Source organism: Asterias amurensis, chromosome 21 (assembly GCF_032118995.1).
Source record: "Asterias amurensis chromosome 21, ASM3211899v1".
Lineage (NCBI taxonomy): Eukaryota > Metazoa > Echinodermata > Asteroidea > Forcipulatida > Asteriidae > Asterias > Asterias amurensis.
The window spans coordinates 3,509,600-3,532,590 of record NC_092668.1 but is presented as its reverse complement, the minus strand read 5'-3'; the positions used below and the strand labels follow the sequence as shown (position 1 = coordinate 3,532,590).

Sequence of the window (22,991 nt, the reverse complement as noted above, 5' to 3'; positions counted from 1 at the left end):
GGGGGGGGGTGCCCTTTGCCCCCAAATCGGGCAAGATATATGAATAACAATGCTAGTACTTCAAGAGATACATGGCTGATGTTTGTCTCGAGTACAGCATGCTATATCAACTTTTACATGTAACTTTGACCTCTTTTTTTTCACACTGTCCAATAGGGCCTATGTTTAAACTACTCTTGCTTGCCACCTGCGTTCCAAAAGTCTGCGTTCCAAAAGTTAAATCAATCGGACATTTTTGCCCATTGGCTTTCCAAAAATGTTCATAATACGTCCTCACAGGTCAGGGTTCAATTTCATAAAGCTGTTTAACAGAAAATGCTGCTGAGAAAATATTATTTGGTGAGCAAGAAATGAGTGGGCCACTGGCAACAGTATAATTTGATGGAATGTTGGATTGGAACCTATTTCTGAAGCAATATTTTATTTGATCTGTGCTTAGTAAGTTTCTGTGCTTACAGGCTTTATAAAAATTGTGCCATGTTCGATTCCTTACATAGTTGGTTGATGTATGTCTTGTTTGGCTTGCCTCTGCTCCTCTGTCCGTGTGTTGTTTGCTACATCACCAAAATCTATTACCACTTCCATTTTTAAGACGCTACCTGGCTAACTTTAACTGTAAGTGTAAGACCTAGCCTATAGATGAAGGTATCCAATATGGCGTCAATTTCTTTCTAAGGCTGGCAGAAATATTGATTTTTTTTCCCAGCGAGCTTTCGTTTGCCTTTGTAGCCCCCCCCCCCCTTTCCAAAACTTTTTAATTCACTCCGCCAACTACCATAGACCAAATAGGGCTATTTTACTTCTTTTTTTTTTTTAATTGCAGCATAAACTTCTAAATTAACTTGACCTACCAATGGTGCCGTCGGAATAATAATGCCACTTTTTGAGTTAAACGATGAATATTGTCCGGACCATTTTTTTGTTATGACCCTATAAAACATGAGTAATGATTTACTTCAGTGCAGTATAATGAACTCTGTTGAAAATAGATATACAAAATTGTTTATTCTACCAAATATACTGACTTTAAACGAACACAGGTATTTTTAATGGTCCATTGAGGAGAGTTTCACATAAAATTCCTAGTGATTGTGCGATATCAGATACTTACAAAACCACATTGTAAAAAAACCCCGCTTGAAGTGTGTTTATGACTGGGAACAGAGTATATAAGAGGTAAGGCCAAGGTCAAGATTAAGGTCCAAGTGTTATATATAAAACACCCAAGGTAAAGATTGAAGGCAGTGGACACTATTGGTAATTGTCAAAGACCAGTCTTCTCACTTAGTGTATCTCAACATTATACATAAAATAACAAATCTGTGAAAATTTGAGCTCAATGGACATCGAAGTTGCGAAATAATAATGAAAGAAAACACACACTTGCTGCACTAATTGTTTTGTGCTTTCAGATGCCTAAATCGGCTACAGGTCTGAAGTCTTATATTGAGTGAGAAAATGCCCTTTTCTCAAAAACTACGTTACTTCAGATGGAGCCGTTTCTCACCATGTTTATCCTATCAACAGCTCTCATTGCTTGTTACCAAGTAAGTTTTTATGCTAACAATTATTTTTCCTAAGTATTGTCTCCTTAGTCGCACACCGGATTAGCCTGACCCTGAACTCACACAGCTTTATTATTTCATGGATTTTATGGATAATCTTTTTTTTTAAACCCGGGATTCACGAAACCTAAAGATTGTCTGCGACTGTTTAATCAGCTCTACATACCCTGTATAATCCATTAAAGTTTCAAGCAGATCTGAATTATGACTGGGCCCAATTTCATAGAGCTGCTTAAGCAAAAAATGTTGCTTAAGCAAAAAATTAATTGCTTAGTAAAATCAGATTACCGGCCAAGACTCCACTCAATTGTTATGCTAAGTAAACAACAGCTAAATACTAGTCATAAGCAATGTATATGGCATGAAGTTTTGGCCAGTAACATGTGTAAAATAAGCCAGCTATTTTCGTGCTTAAGCAAAATTGTTTTGCTTAAGCAGCTCCATGAAATTGGCCCCTGGTCAGTCATCACCTTGCTGGTCACCTATTGTGGTATTCATATGGGCCAAATTTCATCATTGTAGCAGAAATAATATGCGTAAGCATAAACGCATTTCAACAAGTTATAGCGGAACATTCACAATGTATTGTTACGTCACTGGTGTGCTTAAACGCGGGTTAGCCAGCATCATTTTACCCTTGTTGAGGGAGAACCCGTAAGCACAAAACGGCGGCCTACATGTATTAGGAAATTGGGCCCGGGTGACTGACTCCTAAATTATTCTTGCCATTTTGCGTTTCCGTTAGTTCCATACTCAAGTTAGAAACTCCTGGCTTACGGTGACTCCGCCTTAAGTGCTGTTGAGAAATAAAGACACAAACAAGCTTCTAATTATAGTGGTCAAGTTAAATGAATGGGCAATGACCGATACCCCGAATTCTTCTTGAATGTCACATTGCAGGAAGCAGACTCAGAGGAAGACCTGGGCCCAATTTCATAGAGCTGCTAAGCATAACAATTTGCTTAGAATAAAATTTCTTCCTTGATAAAAACAGGATTAACAGCCAAATATCCACGGGATTTCAGGTTTCATAGAGCGGCTAAACATACAAATTTGCTTAGAATGAAATTTCTTCCTTGATGAAAACAGAATTAACAGCCAAATATCCACGGGATTTTCAGGATAAGCAAACAACAGCTGAATACCAGTAACATGCAAAATGCAACAAATAGAAATTTGGTTGGTAATCCTGTTTTTATCAAGGAAGAAGTTTCATGCTAAGCAAATTTTCATGCTTAGCAGCTCTATAGCAGCTCTATGAAAATGGGCCCTGACACCACGTTGGCTCGACGATAACATGAAGCTCGGGATGATGGCTACCACTTACTTACTAACAAAACTAATTAACTAACTAACTAACTAACTAACTAACTAACTATGCCTAACAGCGTAATGATATAACTAGCTAACCATCAACAATAGCGGCTCAACATTTGTTGTTAAACAAAAATAAAGAGTAAATAAAAGTAGTAAGGCTAGAGGTATAGATACGGAGATGAAGAATGCTTACCAATGTTAATTCGAATGCAAATTTCAGCAAGATGAATGCAACGGGTACCAGTAATTCCGCCTGAAGAAATACATACACAAAAAGGGCAAAGTTAGAGGGGAAAAGATAACACTAACACTAGTCTCTATTCATTGTGAAATCCATCCTGGAAACTTAGTGACAATGCTATTTCCCAACACGGTAAAAAGGGGAGAGGGGGAAAGATAACACTAATACTAGTCTTTATTCATTGTGAAATCCATCCTGGAAACTTAGTGACAATGCTGTTTATCAACACGGTAAAAACACTGTGTGAACGTTACACGTGTAGTCCACATTGTGGTTTCAGTATTATGTGTATCTCATTTTGTTCTCAGTTCCAAAAGATGAATGTAGTGTTCAACCAAGTGAATGTACAACTCTTAACCAATGATAGGCCTTCATTTAAACAAGTGAGGGTGCTGTTGGGGTCTTGTGACTTCATAAAAGGGCACTGTGTAGTACTCACCAAATGGATGACATTTGCTTCGAAGACTCTATCAATGAAAGAAGCACAGAACAGCATCAAGCTGAAAAAAATCAGTGCGAAGCAGCCATGATGATGTAGTAAAAAAAAAAAAAAAAAAAATATTGGCCACAACGAGGTTGGAACCAACAACTCAGAGTTTTATGGACGTCGCTCTACCACTGAGCTGTTTCATCTGTAGGCATGCATTTCTAGTTTAACCATGGTTAATTTGAGTTTCTACTATTTTTTGTTCATATTTTACACTTGATTAGATTGAATGGTTGACTGTTGCTACTTGCTTTTAACGAAATTTATCAATGATTCTGAACTCTTAACAGGTGAAACTGAAGTGAATTGAAACTATTTGTAGACACAGCTCTGCTTGCAGAGTTGTTGTACCGCCCTCTATTGATTATAATGACTTAGTTTCTATTCCATCCAAGATGGCTGATCAGTGATAATAAACTAAATCACGAAGCATACAAATCAGTCTCAAATTAGTGTCTCAGCATGGTAAGCATTCATTTTTATACGAATTTAAATGAGCTGGTGTTAATTGCATTTCTGTTAAAATGACCGAGAAAACCTATAATTTTAATACACATGTTTATTTTTAAAACAAATTTATTTTATGAATTTGTTCATACCTCATTGACGGATATATCAGCAAGAGACACAACATTCGCATTTTATGCATTCCATGATACTTCGACGAAAAATGTTTATCCCTGTCAAAATTAATGGAAGAGAACATGTTAAAATGTCGCCCTCATGCGGATTGCGTAGGTTCAGTCCCTACTGCATGGGTTTCCCCCTTGCCTGACGTCTGACGTCACATTTCGAGGCTCGTTAAATAACGCCAGAGAGTGGCATTTAGCATGGCTTAGACCCGGACATCTTCACATATCACCTAGTTTCAAATGCAGACGACAGCAAGTGCATTTGCCGTGGCGCGACACGTCACATCAGAACAATACAAAAATAGACTTAGAAAGGTTACGTCACTGCACGTTTATCCAATGAAATGGTTGTATCCAGTGAAATACAATATACAAGGCATTTTGTAAAGCGTCACTACGTCAAGAACGCAGCGCATCAGGTTGGGTATAAATAATGTTTGATACACTTCGTGAATGTGCGTAGAGAGTCAGATTCCCTGGTTCTGAAAAACAAGCACCAGTCTTTATCCTTGCGGATATAAGAGAGGGGACCAGTCAAGGTTCATGGTTTCGCCTGGAACACGTGTCTGGTGGGGTTTTCCCTCCCACATCTATAACTGAAACTTCGTTCCCAGTCTTCTATCCATTTGGGTTCTGGGCTAATACATTAATTTAGTTCGCTTTTCAGAGAGTCCTTTTGGAGTCCTAACCAGACTATAAAATGAAATGAAATGAGAGTATTTTTAAGAAGTTAATGAATCTTACCGTCTCCAATGTGCGACTAACCAAAAGACGACCTGGAAGGCAGTTGCGAAGAAAATGAGAACACAGTGAAACCGAACTGCATTGTTCTCATTCCTGTCAGCTTCCTATAACGACATTCATTGATAAAGACTGTCATTAAAAAAGTAAACTGTATACAAAGTAAAAGAACAACCTCAAAGTTAACCTAACCCTTCGTGCATATACACTGTCAGGTAGCAACCAATAAACTGAATGTAAATTACTCTGCGTATCAAAGTTGAAATCCAACTTCCCCGACTTCCAAGAGAATACACGAAACATAATTAAAATATTAACGAGCCATTGCATGATGGTCGTTCACCCGCTGGAGTTTTTTACATACTAGACTGGTCCGCTGCTCAAAGGGAATTCCCACATTGACTAGTACAACAAACAATCCTGAACAGTCTGTCGTGTAGTAGTAATTTTGTTTGACACATCTGACCCCTCGATAAGTGCAGTTTTTTTACGTGCGTTACACAACACACGGGACCAACGGCTTAACGCCTCCATCCGAAGGACGAAGCAATCATGGTCATGTATCTTGCTAAATAAAGCACACGTGTCACGACCAGGACTCAAACCAACACTCTGCTGATTAGAAACACGGGGGTTTGAGTGTGTGGCGATCTTACCGCCGAGGAAGACACCACAAATTATCTAAGTGATAGTTACTGTGACTTTTAGTTTAATTGTCTGTTTCATAGTCTTCATACTTACATCAACTGAAAACACTGAGATTAGCTGAAAACCAAGAGGAAGGACACTGACGAATAAAAGCGACTGTAAAAATCAACAATAATACAAGTAAATAATAGTTTTTGCAAATTGATAAAGGCCTAACACCAATAAAAAGAGTTCACAGGAATTGTCAGTCAATAGGGAGGTTAAGCTGCACGTTCCGCGTGAACGTGAACGTGAACGTCAGAAAATTATGTCGTTAAAATCTCACGTTTTTAGCATACGTGAAGTTAGTATTTTCCACGGCATGGTTCGTACGTGCAGACGTCATACGTGAAGTTACTATTTTCCACGGCATAATTCGTACGTGCAGACGTCATACGTGAGCATGAAGTAAGCCCAAAGTGGTGACGTCACCGATCAGAAACAACACAAATGTTGACGTTCACGTATTGCTCGCGTAGCGTGCAGCTTAACGTCGACATTGTTATACTAAACAGCCGTGACGGCAGTTAAATTGTGAGTTTGTATTGGTCGAGAACGAAAAACCACATATTTGATTTCTCTTATATCCCTTCACTTATGACGCTGTTTGGCTAGGAACGTCAGGCCACTGATGTGTTGTAGTTGTATTATAGCATAACCCTTCTTAGAGTGAAAGTTAGAACATTAGAAATCATAGAAAGCTTTCTTACCATTCGGTTGAGGAAAAGCAGAAGCCGGCTTAGTCTTTGTAAATACTGAAATATGGACGGAAAAAACAAAACAATTATTTTATAAATAGGTGACTAATTTCACAGGAAATAATATATAAGTCTGGTATTTACTTAGTACTATTAATGATAATGCGAAACTGTTGGGTTGCAGTAGCCCACGGTAGCTTTTGATAGTATAAAGCAACTTGATAAACAATTCACTTTGAAGTAAAATGGTTGTATAAAAGGAGGCCAGTTTTTATGCACACACATTTGGAAATAAGAAGTGTTACTGAAGTAACGCTTCTCATATTGGGTAGTCCAGTTACGGATAATTCTGCCTGATATCTAAGAAAGACTCGACCATTTTTTTTAAAATGAAGTTTGTAGGCCTACACGTAAGTTTAATTGTACACATCTACATTAATATGGGATTAAAACAAACGAACGGTAAAAAAAAGGGTATCAACAAATACAAAGAAGCACTGTTGATTTACGTTTAGTAAAATCATATCTGAAATATCAAATTCACTTACGTAAAATATTGAGTAATTGATATACCAGATCATACCTGGATAGGAAAAAAACAAAGAAGGAAATGTTTACTTTAGAGAGACATAATATGATATTTAGCCGTGGGGTACGAAGTGGCGATAATAGGGAAAAGTGAAATGTCAGTTCCATGGATACCATGAGAGCGAACTGCCGCGGTCAAGAGAAACAAGATTGGGTTTCCTCAACCCCCTCTCCAGGTTTTGTTGAGTCGAGTCAGTGACTTTGAGTTAGCCTCGAGTTGCCAATTTCACTGACTTGCGATGACTTCCCTCTAAAAATGAACGCTCATTATGAACGTATCTCTGCGTTCATTTCTAAACATCTCCTTGTCTATGACGCGTTAAAGACACTTGAGACCTCTGGTAATTGTCAAACACCAGTCTTCCCACTTGGTGTATCTCAATTTATGCATAAAATAACAAACCGGTGAAAATTTGAACTCAATCGGTCTTCGAAGTTGCGAGATAATAATGAAAGAAAAACACCCTTGTCACACGAAGTTGTGTGCTTTTAGATAGTTGATTTCGAGACCTCAAGTTCTACACTTGAGGTCTCGAAATCAAATTCGTGGAAAAATACTTCTTTCTCGAAGACTATGGCACTTCAGAGGGAGCTGTTTCTCACAATGTTTTATACTACCAACCTCTCCCCATTACTTGTTACTAAATAAGGTTTTACGCTAATTATTATTTTGAGTAATTACCAATAGTGTCCACTGCATTTAAGGAAAAAAAGACTCGAACTTGACCCGACTTGACTTGAGGGAAAATGGCTGCCAACTAATTTGAGAACGATTTCTCTGATTACATTAGGACACTGGCATTGAAAGCTTTTCTTACCAATAGTCAGAAAGGTTGAGAGATAGGATAGGATGGGTTCCTTGTTTTTCTGAAGAGTCTCCAGTAAACTATTCTCATCCACATCGTCTTCGCCGTCCATTAAGGAATCCGTACTAGATCGCAAAAATAATAATAAAGTAATTAATACAGCAATTCAGCCAATGAAAGACTTTCTGAGACGATAGAGGGCAGCAGACTTACCGGGTAAATCCATGTTTTGAAAACTACGAAAACAATGGAAATTTACCCGGTATGTCTGCTGCCACCTAGCGTTGGGAAGTCTCCTGTTGTCCCAATTAAAGTGTTTTATTATCCGAAAATGCAAGTACGGCACAGCAGCTAAAAGCCACTCTTGGGCTCAGGAGATGAAATTGAAATGAAAATGACTTGGGGCTCTGGAGGTATTGATCTTTCTCTTATATTTGAATCAGTCAAGATTGAAGGATGGAGGTGAAACAGACAAGGAGTTCCAAAGAGACGACACAGAGAGGGTATCTGGCTCTCTGTTTAACATCTATGCGTTTCCTATTGCAGGATGAATACTATCCAAAACCTGACTCAAGCTTTCCCGCGCTTTCTGGAGGTGATGTATGCAGTGATGGTTAACCAAAGATGTATAGACATAGTTTGTTGAACTATGAGCCCGGTCCGTGCTAGATATACTTGACTCAAGTTCCAATACCGTGCCTTGCCATCGCCAAAGATTGACCACAATTTTGACGGTGAGTGCGCACTGCTATATCGGTTGTTCTAGTTGGCGCGATATACGCCTCGGGACCTATCATACAAGAACGGGACTTGAATCGAGTCTAGGTCAATGCTCTTTGGCTGAACTAATCAAAAACAAACCAAGTTTTACGTACGTGATATCAAGTATAATCAGTGTGGCCACGATGATGAAAATTCCATCTGTAAAAGCTGAGAAATAAAGCAAATAATCATAAATTCAAACCAATATTGACACTTATATAGGAGACTTTGGGACGCTAGGTGGCAGCCTTACCAGGTAAATTTTCATTTTTTATGTAGTTTTGAGCGATGCACAAATGACCGAGAACAATGGATTTTACATAGTAAGTCTGCTGCCACCAAGCGTCCCAAAATTCTCCCATTGTTCTTATATAATCATAGAGCAAATTAGTAACGACCATGTGTTGTTGTCTAAAATGTTTCAGAAATGTTGTACAATATATCTTCTGTTGTTTACTCTAAAGTTAGTGTGTAAACCTTGCAAGGGGCGATTTGAACGATTATTAATAATACATATCAGACAGAGAAAGTGATGATTTGTTTTTCATCGCCACTCTGCATATTTATTTCGCCCGCCATTTTGTCAGAACTTTCTTCTTTTTGCAAACGATCTAAAATGTTGCGCGCGCAGTTCGTTACGTGCTTAAGCTAGCAACCGCTATGTGAGATAGATTTACGCTTAAGCAATTTTATTTCTGCTGCAGTACTGCAAAAAAAATTGCTAACCGTTCAGCTACATTATTTGGCCCATTATGTAATAAACAAAGAAGAGACATCAGCTCAGAAAACTTACTCTGTGTTCGATCCATGTCAATATTTTCCAAGACGAGTCGACGGGATAAATGACTGCTGAGATCTGTGTTGAATGAACTGTCTGCAAGAAAACAAAAACAACCCATTTTGTTTGCAACGTCCCATCATGTCTGGAGACAATGTGACAAAAGGTTAGAGACCACGGTTCGGGAAATGTCATATACTGGAAAACGTGTACAAAATCAGTGGGGGCTCTTGCAAAAGTACAAACAAAAGAGTGACAGTATGAGATCCACGGGCAGGCATGTAAACACGGGGCTTACTTGCGTTAACACCATAGTCCTTTTGGGTGGTAAACAGTTTGCAAAAGCTACTTCTATTTTCTAAAAATATATCCCAGTAAACAAACTCAACACGCACCTCTCCATTTTCTGTAGAGTCCAATGGCTATAATACACACCCAATCTGCAAACATGGTAAGTACTAGTAACACCAAGGCCTGAAACAAATAAATATACAGACAAAATAAATAAATAAACGTAATCAACCAACGAGGTATGGGATTAAGCATAATCGCTCGTACCACGAACTGCCCTATCTGCCAAGAATTACAATTTTTTGCGACCGATTTCTGTAAACAAGTTACTAATATTGCCCCAAACCGTTTGACATTGCAACTTTCCATGTAGTCTGAGGAATTCAAATGTAAGCAGTGCATTGTGACTAAGCAAGTCATTGTAGCAGACATTATTCAAATCTAACTCGCAAATGGCTTATTTATACACTTTCGGTACAGAAAAAAAAAGTTCACAGATTTACAAATAATTTACAGGGTTTACAGATTAGGTAGTGGTGAAAGACTTCTTTTGAAATATTATTCCATGAAATGCTTTACTTTTTGAGAAAACATTAAAACAATATAAATTCTCGATAGGAGAATTACGGATTTATTTTAAATACATGTCATGACACGGCAAAAAGTGCGGCAAACAAACGGGGTGGGTTTTCCCGTTATTTTCTCCCGACTCCGATGACCGATTGAGCTTAAATTTTCACAGATTTGTTATTTGATATAGAAGTTGTGATACATGAAGTGTGGGACTTGGACAATGCTGTTTACCGAAAGTGTATAATGGCTTTAAAGACACTGAACACTTGTTAATTGTCAAAGACCAGTTTTCTCACTTGGTGTATCTCAACATGCATGAAAAACAAACCTGTGAATGAATTTGAGCTCAAATGGTCGTCGAAGTTGCGAGTCAGATAATAATGAAAGTAAAATCAACCTTGTCACACGAGGTTGTGTGCTTTCAGGTGCTTGATTTCGGGACCTCAAAATCTAATTCTGAGGTCTGGACAAATCAAATTCAAATATTTTTAGTAAAAAATTCCTTCTTTTTCGAAAACTACGTTACTTCAGAGGGGGCAGTTTCTCACAATGTTTTATACTATCAACCTCTCTCCATTACTCGTTACCAAGTAAGTTTTTTAATGCTTATAATTATTTTGAGTAATTACCAATATAAGTGTTTATTGAATTTATTTGATCTGATCCTAGTCACTCACCGCTGGAACGTTGACCTCAGCTATCCCTATAGACAAAACACACAGAAGAACCTTCAGGCCAGTTATTATGAGAAGCTCGTCTCGAAGCTGAAGCTGAACAGGAAAATAAAAAAAAAAGCAACAAAATAACACTTTTAAAAATATCTTTCTGCAAAGAAGACGATCAGAGCATATTGATCGAAACGTCAAATCGAAACCAACGGCTCTTTCCAGAACCACGAAACGAGACATACACAAAAATCGACTAACAGTGGTATGTGTTTTAATTTTTGGAATACCAACAAAAAATATGAAATTATTCCACTGACCTTTGTCCCTCCTTCGACAAATTCACCTGAAAGCATTTTTTCCCCTCGGAATGCAAAAATAATCATGAGGCCCTGTGGATAAAAACAATATAAAATAAAATAATCAATGTTTTGATTTTATGACAGAAACGAATTCAGCACTGCTATGGTTGATTGTGGAAAGCAATATTGTTTAATGCACCATGGGCAGCTGAAGTGCTTATTGATCATTATTTTTTTTAACCTAAGCATCTACCTGAAACAGTACACTTTCTGCAGTTAATAAAATATGTTTTTGTTACAGCAACTTCTTGTAATTGCTTGCTGTTCGTGTTAAGGGTGTCTTTTAAAGGCACTGTGTGGACACCTATGGTAAAGACCAAAGACCAGTATTCCCACTTGGCGTCCAACACTTGCGTAAAAAAAAACTACACAAAAAACTGTGAAAACAGGGAATATGTCTAAAATTGAAAATGGAACTGAGTTACTTTTTGATAAAATTATCTCTGGGAAACCTACTTTAACCCTCTAGTCCCTGCACCGCCCAAATTTGCTGAAAACTAATACTTCAAGATTCTTGCAGTTAATTACTGGAATCGTAGTTCAAATTTTAAAAGATAACCACAGCTTATTTTTTATGCACAATTTGAACCTTGATATTTGTATAAAAGTACAAGTTCGCATGAGAACAAATACATGTCTCTCGTTAAACGGCTACGGTAATTTTTATGGCGAATATTTGTTTGTAAGGATAAAATGGACACAATAGCTTTTCAAGGCTTTTATCTGACTCAATGATTATACTGATTAAATGCGAAGGCGTGAGTTTTCGACAATATTATCATGAATGATGAATAAATACAGTTTTCTTTGTGTTTACTAATGAGCGTCTTGTTGGGGTAAGAGCTAAATTATTTCACCATCATTAGCTTCATTAGCTTAATAATGACTATCGAGGATTCTTTTGATGTTTCTTTTTTTTTCTACAAACACAAGCTAGCAAGGTTTCCTCCTACCACTACAGCATATCGATAGGCGGCTGGGGGCGGTCCAGTGGCTAAATGGTTAAATCCAACTTACCCGCAGTAAGGTCAGCAGTAAAATGCAGCTTCCGCATAGCTGTGCTGACAAAGCATATTGGTAGTAATTCCCCATGATGACCGCCTGTTTCAATGGAAACAAACACATATTAATATGAATTAAGGTTTCTGATATAAAACTTTTTTCTCAGTATAAAGATATTTTACCCATTTCAATAAATTTGTGAAAAAATTGAGAGCAAAAGGGTATATGTACTTTTTCCTAACAAAAAACACAATGTCCACAGATATACATTAAACTTACACAGTTTGAAGATTATGATAGTAGAAAGCTTCCCTTGAAATTTTACTTACTGAGGTGCTGTAGTTTTTGAGAAATGAGTAAAAGTAATAATTTTCGTCTCAGTTTTAGCATGTAAAAACGTATTTTAATACGTTTAAAACCAGTTATGCTATGGTTTTGGTATAATATCATAACCGGTTAAGAGGATTTTACACGCTAAAATAGTTTTGGTCTCATGAGACCAAAACTATTTTTTGACTTGTTTTACTCATTTTTCAAAAACTACACAACCTTAGTTAGTAATATTTGAAGGGAAGCTTTCCACTATCATTATCTTTAAACCCTGTAAGTTTAATGTAAATCTGTAGACATTTTGAAAAAGTACCCGAATCCTTTAAATGGGGTTCCCAATGAATCTATGCAAGAATTTGAGCGCGCAAATCCGTCACATAATGACCATTAGATCAAGAATAGAACCACTAGATCGGCCGCGCGTACATACGCGGGTTCTTGCATGGGGGCCGCCATGGCCTATCTCCCGTGTATATTTTTCTGTGCGTTGCCGTCAGCACGTGACTTTTTGCCGTCAGCACGTGAAATTTAGCGCGTCAAAGGCCTATCTCTCGTGTTCATTTTCGCGCGTCGCTTTTCGAACGTGAATTTTTTACCGCGTCCGTCCATGGCGAACCAAAACTTGTTCTACACATAGATATATAGTTAAATAACTAGATCGGCCGCGCGTACATACGCGGGTTCTGTCATGGGGGCAGCCATAAGCCTATCTCCAACGTGTATCTTCCACCAGCACGTGACTTTTAGCGCGTCCATAGTGTGTGGTAAAGGCCTATATCTCTCATGTTCATTTTCTGCGCGTTGCCACCAGCACGTGACTTTTTAGCGCGTCCATTAAAAACTAGAAATGTTTGAGTACGGTTTAGGGCGCGTATGTACGCGCGGCCGATCTAGGTATTATATTCTATATCTATGGTTCTACACAGGCAATGGCGCGTATGTACGCGCGGCCGATCTGGTTATTATAATTCTATATCTGTATATGATAATGACACACAAGGCGCCTCAACAATATGTAATTTCCTGCAAGGTGTTGTGAAGATATGTTCTTGAAGTATGAGACCAATTTCTTTACTACATACCACCAAGTAAAAGTTCACAAGAAGCTGTGGAAAGAAGACATTTTAACGACCTCAGACGAAAAGCAATCTTGATAAAATATGTTATGCGGCCACTTGAGAAAAATACAATGAATAATAAAAATCCGTTCTTTTTTCCAAAAAGACAGAACGCGTAACATATTTATTTAAATTTTGTCTGAGCTTTACTTCATCATGTCATTACACGTTATTATGTAACAGATGATGATTGATGGCAACACAAGGTGTGTTGATTAGACTCATTAGATATGTTTTTTATCATGATGATACTATCGAAAACTAAAGCCTTGGCATTTAACAGTATGAGCATTGCTCCGCAGATTAAAGATACTATTGATGTGTTTCCAATCATTTACTGGAAGAATCTTTAAAACTCAATTACATTTTCAGAAAACTCGGGCGGTACCGGCAATGAAGGGTAATAATTACACTGCACCGCTTTGATACGGCGTTTTTATTGACTTATAAAATAATAGTTTATGTTATGCACAAACCATCATGAAATTTGCCCTTAATGTTGCAAATGGTTCAGCTTAATGCATTAAATAAGCAGAGCCCAGACTTTAACCATTTAGCCACTGGACCGCCCCAGCCACCTAAAGCGATACACTTATTATTATGCGGTAGGAGGAAACCTCGCTATAGCTTTTGTTTGTAGAAAATAAGAAACATCAAAATAAAACTAGGTAGTCAATAGTATGCCTACGCATTGGTGAATCCATCTAGTTATTTATAGATCATTATTAATTTGTCTCTTCACAGTTTACTTGACGAAGCTAATGATGATGAAATAATTTAGCACTTACCCAACAAAACGCTTATTAGTAAACACAAAGGAAACTGTATTTATCATTCATGGTGATATTGTCGAAAACTTATGCCTTCGCAAATATACAGCATTGAGCCAGATAAAAGCCTTGAAAAGCTATTGTATCCATTTTATCATTATACCAAAATAATCGCCATAAATATTACCGTAGGTTTTTTTTATTGTTCCCCAATGAGGACTTGTACAAATATTACCGAAAGGGTCAAAAATTGTGCGTTTAATTATAAATAATAAGCCTTGGCTATCTTTAAAAAATTTGAACTACGATTTCAGTAAAGTTACTGCATGAATCTTGAAAAGAAAAACAAAATTATTTCGGCAAACTCGGGCGGTGCAGGGACTAGAGGGTTAATAAATAAACTGTCGTTGTTATTGACAGTTATTGCATGGAGCAATCTTGACGTCCATTTTAATTATAATGCAAGCAAAGACATGTAACACAAGGAATTGCGTTTGTCAGTTTTATGACCGTCATTAACCTATAGAATACCGGGTGAGTGAACACATCAAAATCATTGGATGGGAGCTATTTTTTAAGAACACCAACAATCTGGAACAAATAAAAGTCCATTTTCAAAAGTAGGTCATGGATTTACCTTTACGATGGTGAAAGAATGGGGTTGATTGATTAAAAGCATTCACGAGATAATAGCTCTTCAATCAGATGGCATAAAACGTTTCTGTCCAACTACTTTGGGTCAAGTGTTTCATCATTTAGGAGTTAAAAAAGGACATAATCACCTTCTCTCCTTAAAGGCAGTGGACACTGTTGGTAATTACTCAAAATAATTATTAGCATAAAACTTCACTTGTTTAGGAGTAATGGGGAGAGGTTGATAGTATAAAACATTGTGGGAAACGGCTCCCTCTGAAGTGACGTAGTTTTCGAGAAAGAGGTAATTTTCCACGAATTTGGTTTCGAGACCTCAAGTTTAGAAATTGAGGTCTCGAAATCAACCAGCTAAATGCACACGACTTCGTGTGGCAAGGGTATTTTTTTTTATTTTCATTATTATCTCGCAACCTCGACGACCGATTGAGTTCAAATTTTCTCAAGTTTGTTATTTTATGCACATGATGAGATACACCAAGTGAGAAGGCTAGTATTTGACAGTTTACCAATAGTGTCCACTGCCTTTAAATGAAACACACATTGCCCAAAGAAGTTGTACAGAAATGTTGTAATGCCATCCGATTGAAATAAGCATATCTCTGGAACGCCTTTATCAATCATCTCCATTCTTTCATAATAGTAAGGTGGACTTTTATTTGTTCAAGATGTTCTTAAAAAATAGCTCCAAATCCAAATGATTGCAGTTTGTTTTAACTCACCCGGTACATGTTATGTAATATCTAATGTCATTATACTAACAAAACAATCGTACATTTTGATTGGTACCCGCAAGAAACCACAAGACGTGACCCCTATCAGCGGCGAGGTCATTCCTCAGTTGAAAGTCAGAAATAATACTACTTGAGCTGTCGCTCAAAATGGTTGCAAAGATGGTTGAAACCAAGTCTATTGTTAGACTTACCAAAAATGGAATAAGTGAACATATCATCAGAAAGATCTGCCGTGGAGGACAAAAATAACAGATGAGAGAAGGTTACTAACAATGAATACAAAAGAGCCACCATGCAGTTTAATGTTCTTATGAATCTGAATCCATTCCCTTCAACACCCGCCTCGAGTTAATAGGTAGCCTTGCTCAAGGCAGTCGCATTATTCGCTCCGAAAAGACGCAGCTGTAAACCCACCGCCGTATACCCTGTGCATGGTGTGTGCGATCACACCGAATGACCCACCCGTATACACACTGTCACATCGCACGAATACTGCCTGACGGCCTCCGCATGCGGATAGTGTCGTGCGATGTTACGCACAGTGAATACGGGTGGGTTTTACGCACAGTGAATACGAGTGGGTTTTTATACAGCGGCAGTCTTTTTTCGGACTGAATAATTCGACTGCCTTGAGCAAGGCTAGTTAATAGGGGAAACTGGTTGAACCTGTATGTGCGCAGTTTTCAGTTTGTTGCGTAATGGTGTACACCGTGAAACTTTCTTTCTCTCCATATCTATAGATGACCACATGGGTAATTTTCTTATTTGGCTATCCCACTTAAGTAATATGCCTAGGTTTTTTTCTTCACAGAACTCGGGAAAGTACTGAGCAAACAGTGCTAACGCACATCGGTGTATAAGGGTAAAACCAATTTGTTATTCTTCGTCCCCGATGCAAATTAAACATCTTTTAATAAACAACAAATATTTTACACAATTTCTCTTAAAGGGCTATGTAACTTTTGAAGGACAAAAAAACACAATATCCACAGATTTACACTAAACTTGCACAGTTTGAAGATAAGGATAGTAGAAAGCTTCCCTGAAAATATTACGCGCTGAGGTGCTGTAGTTTTTGTGAAATGAGTAAAACAATGTCATGAAAATAATTTTTTGTCTCATGAGACAATAACAAACGTATTTTCATGATATTGTTTTTACTAATTTCTCAAAAACTACAGCACGGTAAAAAACTACTGCGGTAATATTTGAAGGGAAGCTTTCCACTATCATTATCTTCAAACCCTGTGAGTTTAATGTAAATCTATGGACTCAAATCCTTTAAAGAAAGAAGAAAAGAAAAAGAGATGACAACAAATATTTTGTTTAGTTGCAATTGGGCGGGAAAACCTTGTTGGCCGGTTTAGTTTCCTACTCACCACATTCAATATGAGTCCAATATCGCCAACATGTTCAACGTTCTGTAAAATCCTGTGTAACGGAAGGTATAACAGTCAGTTATTAAAGGGAGTCTTTGCCTTGGATCGGGCGAGTTGGTCTTTGAAAAGCTTTTGAAACCGTTTGTTATGAAGTCGATATGGTTGAAAGATGTTTTAAAAGTTGAATAATAATGACCCACGCAAACATATACTCCTCGAAATTGCGTGGTTTTCCTTGTACTTTGCAAACTATAATAACACGGTCGGCCATTTTATGGAGTAAAACAACTTGTGGCGTGCCGTGTTAGTTCACGACATGTATGAAACCCATGAAATTTCGAGGCATACTATTTGTGTGGATTGATAGATGCTTATAAAAACTTCTTGTGCGTGTAATACACAATTCATAAATACCCTAGACAGTTTCTCTACTCCTGGTGGTGAGCGCGTCACGTGGGTGTACATAAACCTTTCGTTAATGACCGTCAAAAAGTGTTAACTCATGAGGGTGACACGCAACCTTGCACCTGTTCTTATAAGACAGCTTCTTCATTCCTATTGGCCGAGAGCAACGGATGAAACAGGTGCCACATCACGCGATACGCGCGACGCGCACAGCATTCCCTTATAAGGAGTTGTTTACGCGAGGGCAGCGGAGGGCTCTACCATTGCATGGCTGGAGGGGGTGTTGTGTTGACGTCTCGGTAAAATCTTTAAGAACCAATCCTCGTTGGGATTAAACCCTCTTCACCACACATTGATTCCCTTATTAATTACTGAAGGCACCAATATGGGATTTCTTGAAAGAAGATGTGACACTCGTAGTTTATAATTTTAGTATAAAAGCTATTTCAGAATAACCGACTCCAGGAGTCGAAATTATAAAGAGTCGAAAGTAACGCAAGTATCGCTTGTTTGTCTAAACTCACCAAACATGGTCCTGCCAAAGATCCGATACTATCCAAAACGAAATCACGAATATTAAGAATCGGTACCAATCAGCGAGCAAACTACTCCATAAATTCTAATTTAAACAAAAAAACACATAGCATTAATTATGAAAAATTCCTTCTACATCAGAAAGTGTATTTGAAAGTACTTTTGGTAATTTTCAAAAAACACATCTTCACTTTGCGTATCCCAACAAATTATACACCCGGTTCAGACAGGCGCTCAATAGATTATGAGCGACTCTGGGTCGACCCAGTTAAATTTTGGTTTTAGACTGGCGATCTTAACTAACATTTACATTAGGTTCGGCTCATGACAAGACCGACGACCACTCAGTCGACCTTTCGACTTATAGCGCGCCCAGTCGCTCCTAACTGTTTCAGACGTCGAACTTTTCATGCACTTAACTAAATAATTTGACTCGGCGCGACTGTGGAACGCCTGTCGGAGACGGTAATTGGTCATCAAATTTGCAAAAAGGGAGGGTGGGGGGGGGGGGGGGACTTCTGACGATGCACTTAAAACCTCTTTCCATTCCAACAAGCCCCTTTTCAACGCTCTTGTTAAGCCATTCATTAGTCCTAACAGTTACAGTCTGACGTCCGACGTAAAAATAACTACAGCCTGATTTGGCAAAACGTTGAATTTACTACGTAAACAAATATGGTTATTTTCTATAAAAAAGTCTAGTTTTCAAAAGTGGGGGGTGTTGAGGGAGGAGAATGGGCACCCGGGACCCCTTTTTCTGTTGGAATTTTACAATCTTAAAATTGTCTTAAAATCATGATTTTAGTTTTTACCACATACCTCAGTTGGTTCATATCCCTGTACTTCCTCTTTTAACGGCACCACCTTTTATAAAACAACATGAAAACAATTACTCATCGTTTAAAGCCATTGGACACTTTCGGTACAGAAAAAAAAAGTTCACAGATTTACATATAACTTACAGGGTTTACAGAATGTACTGGTGAAAGACTTCTCTTGAAATATGATTCCATGAAATGCTTTACTTTTTGAGAAAACATTAAAACAATATCAATTCTCGATGTCGAGAATTACGGATTTATTTTAAACACATGTCATGACACGGCGAAACGTGTGGAAACAAGGGTGGGTTTTCCCGTTATTTTCTCCCGACACCTAAGGCCTGAAGCCCTTTAATACGTTTCTTTAAGGCATCTGAAAGCACATCAAATTGTAAGTAGCGTTTTCTTTCATTATTCTCTTGCAACATCGATGACCAATGAGTCCAAATCGTCACCGATTTGTTTTGTTGTGGCATATGATAGGATACACTAGGTGAGAATACTAGTCTTTGACAATGTTATCAAAGGAGTCCAGCCGTCGGTTTCACAAAACTCTTCCTAACGTATAGGATTTATCTTATGACTTAGGACGACCTTAAGATTAATCCTAAGTTACTCGAGATAAGACGAGTCCTATCTCTCTGTGAAATCGACGGCAATGCCTTTTAATCAACTAGTGAATGGTTACAGTTTTAAATAGGAGTATTATTATCAGTCCATACCCACCCCACGGACAATAACCATAGATCAAACCTTGTCATTGCTTTTTGCAACAAAATGACAGAGAAAATGTTAACAAACCATGAAAGTAGTGATAGTTGCGAATACAGCATCACTGAAGATGTTCAATCTATCAATTGACATAAAACGATGTCGTCTTGCCCACTCCTTCTCACTTCTTACAATATACCCAAGATCTTCCTCGTCTGTCTGATGACAACCATTGATGTCTTCCTCGCCGATCTCATCTTCCTCGGTGGTAGTATGTCCCCCAGTGTTCATGACATTGTCTTCATTTGTTTCATTCACGTATTCAGGGCTCACATCCACTGCTTCCTCTTTCGCGGTGGTACCACCAACTGGTTCCTCTTTGGTGGTAACACCATTTGCCTCCACCTCTTCTTTCTCCATGATATTATACCCACAGTGCTGAGAATATAAAAGACAACAAGTGTTGAGAATTCACTGCACCTAGTAATATCCCAGTGTGGAGATAGTTGTCCAAGCCCCCGAGGTGACCTGATGTACCATTTCCATTAAAAGCTCCCGCTGAGTGTGACACCCTTGGATGGCGCAATATCAAAAGTCACACTTCAACCTCTGTTGCGTGTGTAAGTTTACACTGCGGCTCAACACTGATGTTAATCATTGAGCTAAACTCCTAATTTCATTACACCATCAGTTAACCGCTCACTACACTGCACTTGGCTGTAAGTCCTTCCTCTATGCTGTAAGCCTATCTTGCTCTATGGCTTAAAGGAACACGTTGCCTTGTATCTGACGAGTTGGTCTATAAAAAAGCGTTTGTAGCCTTTTGCTATAAAATGCGTATGGTTGGAAAGATAATTTAAAAGTAGAATACAATGATCCACACAAGTTTGCCTCGAAATTGCGTGGTTTTTATTTTACTATGCGAACTAACACGGTCGGCCATTTATGGGAGTCAACAATTTGACTCCCATAAATGGCCGACCGTGTTAGTCGACGAGGTAAAAGGAAAACCGTGCAATTTCGAGGCATGTTTATGTGGATCATTGTGTTCTACTTTTTCAGCATCTTAAATTTCTACTCTACGCATAATATAACAAACGCTTTTCAAAGACCAACTCGACCGATCCAAGGCAACGTGTTCCTTTAATCATGGCTTATAGCTCATCCCACGATCCCACGCAGTGAGACATTATTGTGACTGCATACGAGACGGGTATTATCATAGAGTAAGGACAGTACTCTATGGTATTATCATAGAGTAAGGACAGTTCAACTGATGTGTGTACTAAGTGGCGTGGGGTAGACGTAATGTGTTTTGAACTCGACTAATTGAACTTTAAGTCGCAAGTGATGTTCCCTTGGCACATATCAAGCATGGGCAATCTAAATACTCAGCTATCCAATCAGAATCCATCATCGTATTTCCAGCTGAGCACAAAGATTGGTGACGTCATGAATACCAATGAACAACGCTAAACGATGGATGGTGTCTCATATCATAAGCTTCATGTTTATCACGAGGCGATTTAGGTAGACTTGATTTCAAGTCTGAGATCGCGGTTATTACCAGCATGCCAACTCTCCCGCAGATTAGCCATGAAATGCCCTTAGCCGCCATCTCTATGATCAACGAGGGATCTTTTTCAGGCACCTGACTATCGGGTAGACCCATTTCTTGTCTTTGCTCTATGCATGGAGGCATGCTCTATGGGTAGGCAAATAAAAGCCACGATCGCTGATTTGGAGCCAAGTCTACGATTCAAGACCTGCTGCGCGTTTCTATTCACGGGTTGCGTGCAATCTAACACCAGGCACTTAACACACAGCTGCTACTCAAGGGGCACAGATAACTTCTCCACAGGAGCATATCAAAGCACATGATCTATCAAGCAACATCTAAACATTCTTCCAGTCTCTTCCCCCAAAACAGTAATGCCATCCAGAGCTTCGTAATAAATGAATCACAGAAGCATGGCTTCATGCTTGGACTCGGAAACTATACGAACGTGTAATGTAATTGATTGATTGGTTTATAATGATACGGGTACAAATTAAAACGTGACTTTCAGAGTGCTTATATAACTTACACTTACAGTAACACCTTTCTCGGAAGAGCTTTGTAATTGTATCTTCCTCCATGGTATGACCATAGAACAAGGAAGGTATGACCCTTTCTGGTTCACTAAAGACAGCTTGGGTAAGAGTTTTATAGAAGCATGGCGGTATATAGGTATAAAGCAAGGCATATAGGGTATAAAGCAAGGCATATATAGGGTGCGTTCGTTTAGCTTCTCTGGGTCGACCCCGGTCTGTCCCGGTACGTTCAAATAGCTATTCCAGGGGCTCACCCGGGTCAGCCCCCCAGTGCCCTGCTTGTGGAGTGGGTCACTTGGGGGTGACCCGAGGTGTATGACGTCACAACGAGAGAGCGAGTGTTATCGTTCGATTAGCTCTTAATTTGTCAGGGCCTCACCCGAGTGAGCACCGCGCGGGATCAACGCGTGGAGGCACATCGAACGCACCCATTAAAAGCATTGAGGTCCATGGTGCAGTGGAGGAAGAACCGATTCAACCCAATGTGACTTCAAACATGGCCGGTTCCAAGCCGTACTCGATCCTACCACAAAATGTACATACCAAATCATCCCAGCACCTCTCCAGCTCTACAAATATTCGTTTTCCCACTGTCTTATGGTGGATCATGCCCTCCCAGCCAGATCCTTGAGCTCCCATCCATCGGGGTCTTTAAGGGGACGGTTGGAGCACAATGGTTGGAGCATAGAGTAAGGGTTGGAGCTACCTCCCAATTTGCACCATGTACAATAAAGTACCGAAGTAATGTACTCGCCCCGACTACATCAAAATATTTAAATTTGAAAACAATGCGACTCGAAAGCAAGACTATATACATTGACCTCTATAAAACATGTCCAGCCTCATGTAGTAATTTAAAACAACAAGATTGTTTGCCTACCATGTTCAGCTGCAGTTCTAGATCACTGGCTTGCAGAAACAGTTACAATTCCCTATTACCTCCGTTGTTGGTTTTCCAGCAGACGAACCGACATTTTCGTCCCCACAACAAAAACAACAATGAGCTGCACGAGTGACGTCACAGAGGATTGTGTAGAACGTCAGAAAGGAATTAAGGTCCATCTAATGGTATACTAACAATTTATTATAACGGTCGTTCTTCAAATACGATAATAGCAACCCAACAGTCAAGGAGGAGCGAGCATACATTGTCGACGTTAATTCGTCACACACGACTCACTCACACAAAACAAGCGGCAAAGTACATGTTTCCCGTTATTCTTTTGGGCTGGTAGTTGACCTTGGGTCA

General features: G+C 38.8%; 1 protein-coding gene across 3 annotated transcripts; it reads right to left on the bottom strand.

Annotated features, from left to right (window-relative positions):
- Positions 1-827: 827 nt before the first annotated feature.
- LOC139953283 (endosomal/lysosomal proton channel TMEM175-like) lies at positions 828-22,901 on the bottom strand. 3 transcript variants are annotated; one of them, XM_071952763.1, is made up of 21 exons: positions 22,623-22,901; positions 19,739-20,086; positions 18,936-18,980; positions 18,107-18,201; positions 17,178-17,229; positions 15,990-16,025; positions 12,211-12,294; positions 11,152-11,223; positions 10,844-10,936; positions 9,698-9,776; positions 9,318-9,398; positions 8,638-8,692; positions 7,775-7,887; positions 6,917-6,951; positions 6,381-6,425; positions 5,725-5,787; positions 4,987-5,090; positions 4,210-4,290; positions 3,563-3,623; positions 3,076-3,135; positions 828-2,361 (listed from the first exon to the last, which is right to left on the bottom strand). In XM_071952763.1, exons 1-21 carry the CDS (start codon positions 22,623-22,625, stop codon positions 2,248-2,250), a joined length of 1,719 nt encoding a protein of 572 aa, XP_071808864.1. In that variant the 5' UTR covers positions 22,626-22,901; the 3' UTR covers positions 828-2,247. The 3 variants fall into 3 exon arrangements, with proteins under 3 accessions (XP_071808864.1, XP_071808863.1, XP_071808865.1); XM_071952762.1 differs by lacking the exon at positions 22,623-22,901 and adding an exon at positions 22,286-22,583; XM_071952764.1 differs by lacking the exon at positions 22,623-22,901 and adding an exon at positions 20,332-20,355.
- Between the last annotated feature and the right edge of the window lie 90 nt (positions 22,902-22,991).

Excerpts from the sequence above, each read along its gene's own strand:
- LOC139953283 (XM_071952762.1), bottom strand. The coding sequence starts at position 22,381 with ATGGGAGCTCAAGGATCTGGCTGGGAGGGCATGATCCACCATAAGACA. Across the intron at positions 18,202-18,935 it reads AGGGATATGAACCAACTGAG|AATTTATGGAGTAGTTTGCT; the intron begins GTATGTGGTAAA and ends TGTTTAAATTAG. Across the intron at positions 7,888-8,637 it reads CTGATTATACTTGATATCAC|TACGGATTCCTTAATGGACG; the intron begins GTACGTAAAACT and ends TTTGCGATCTAG.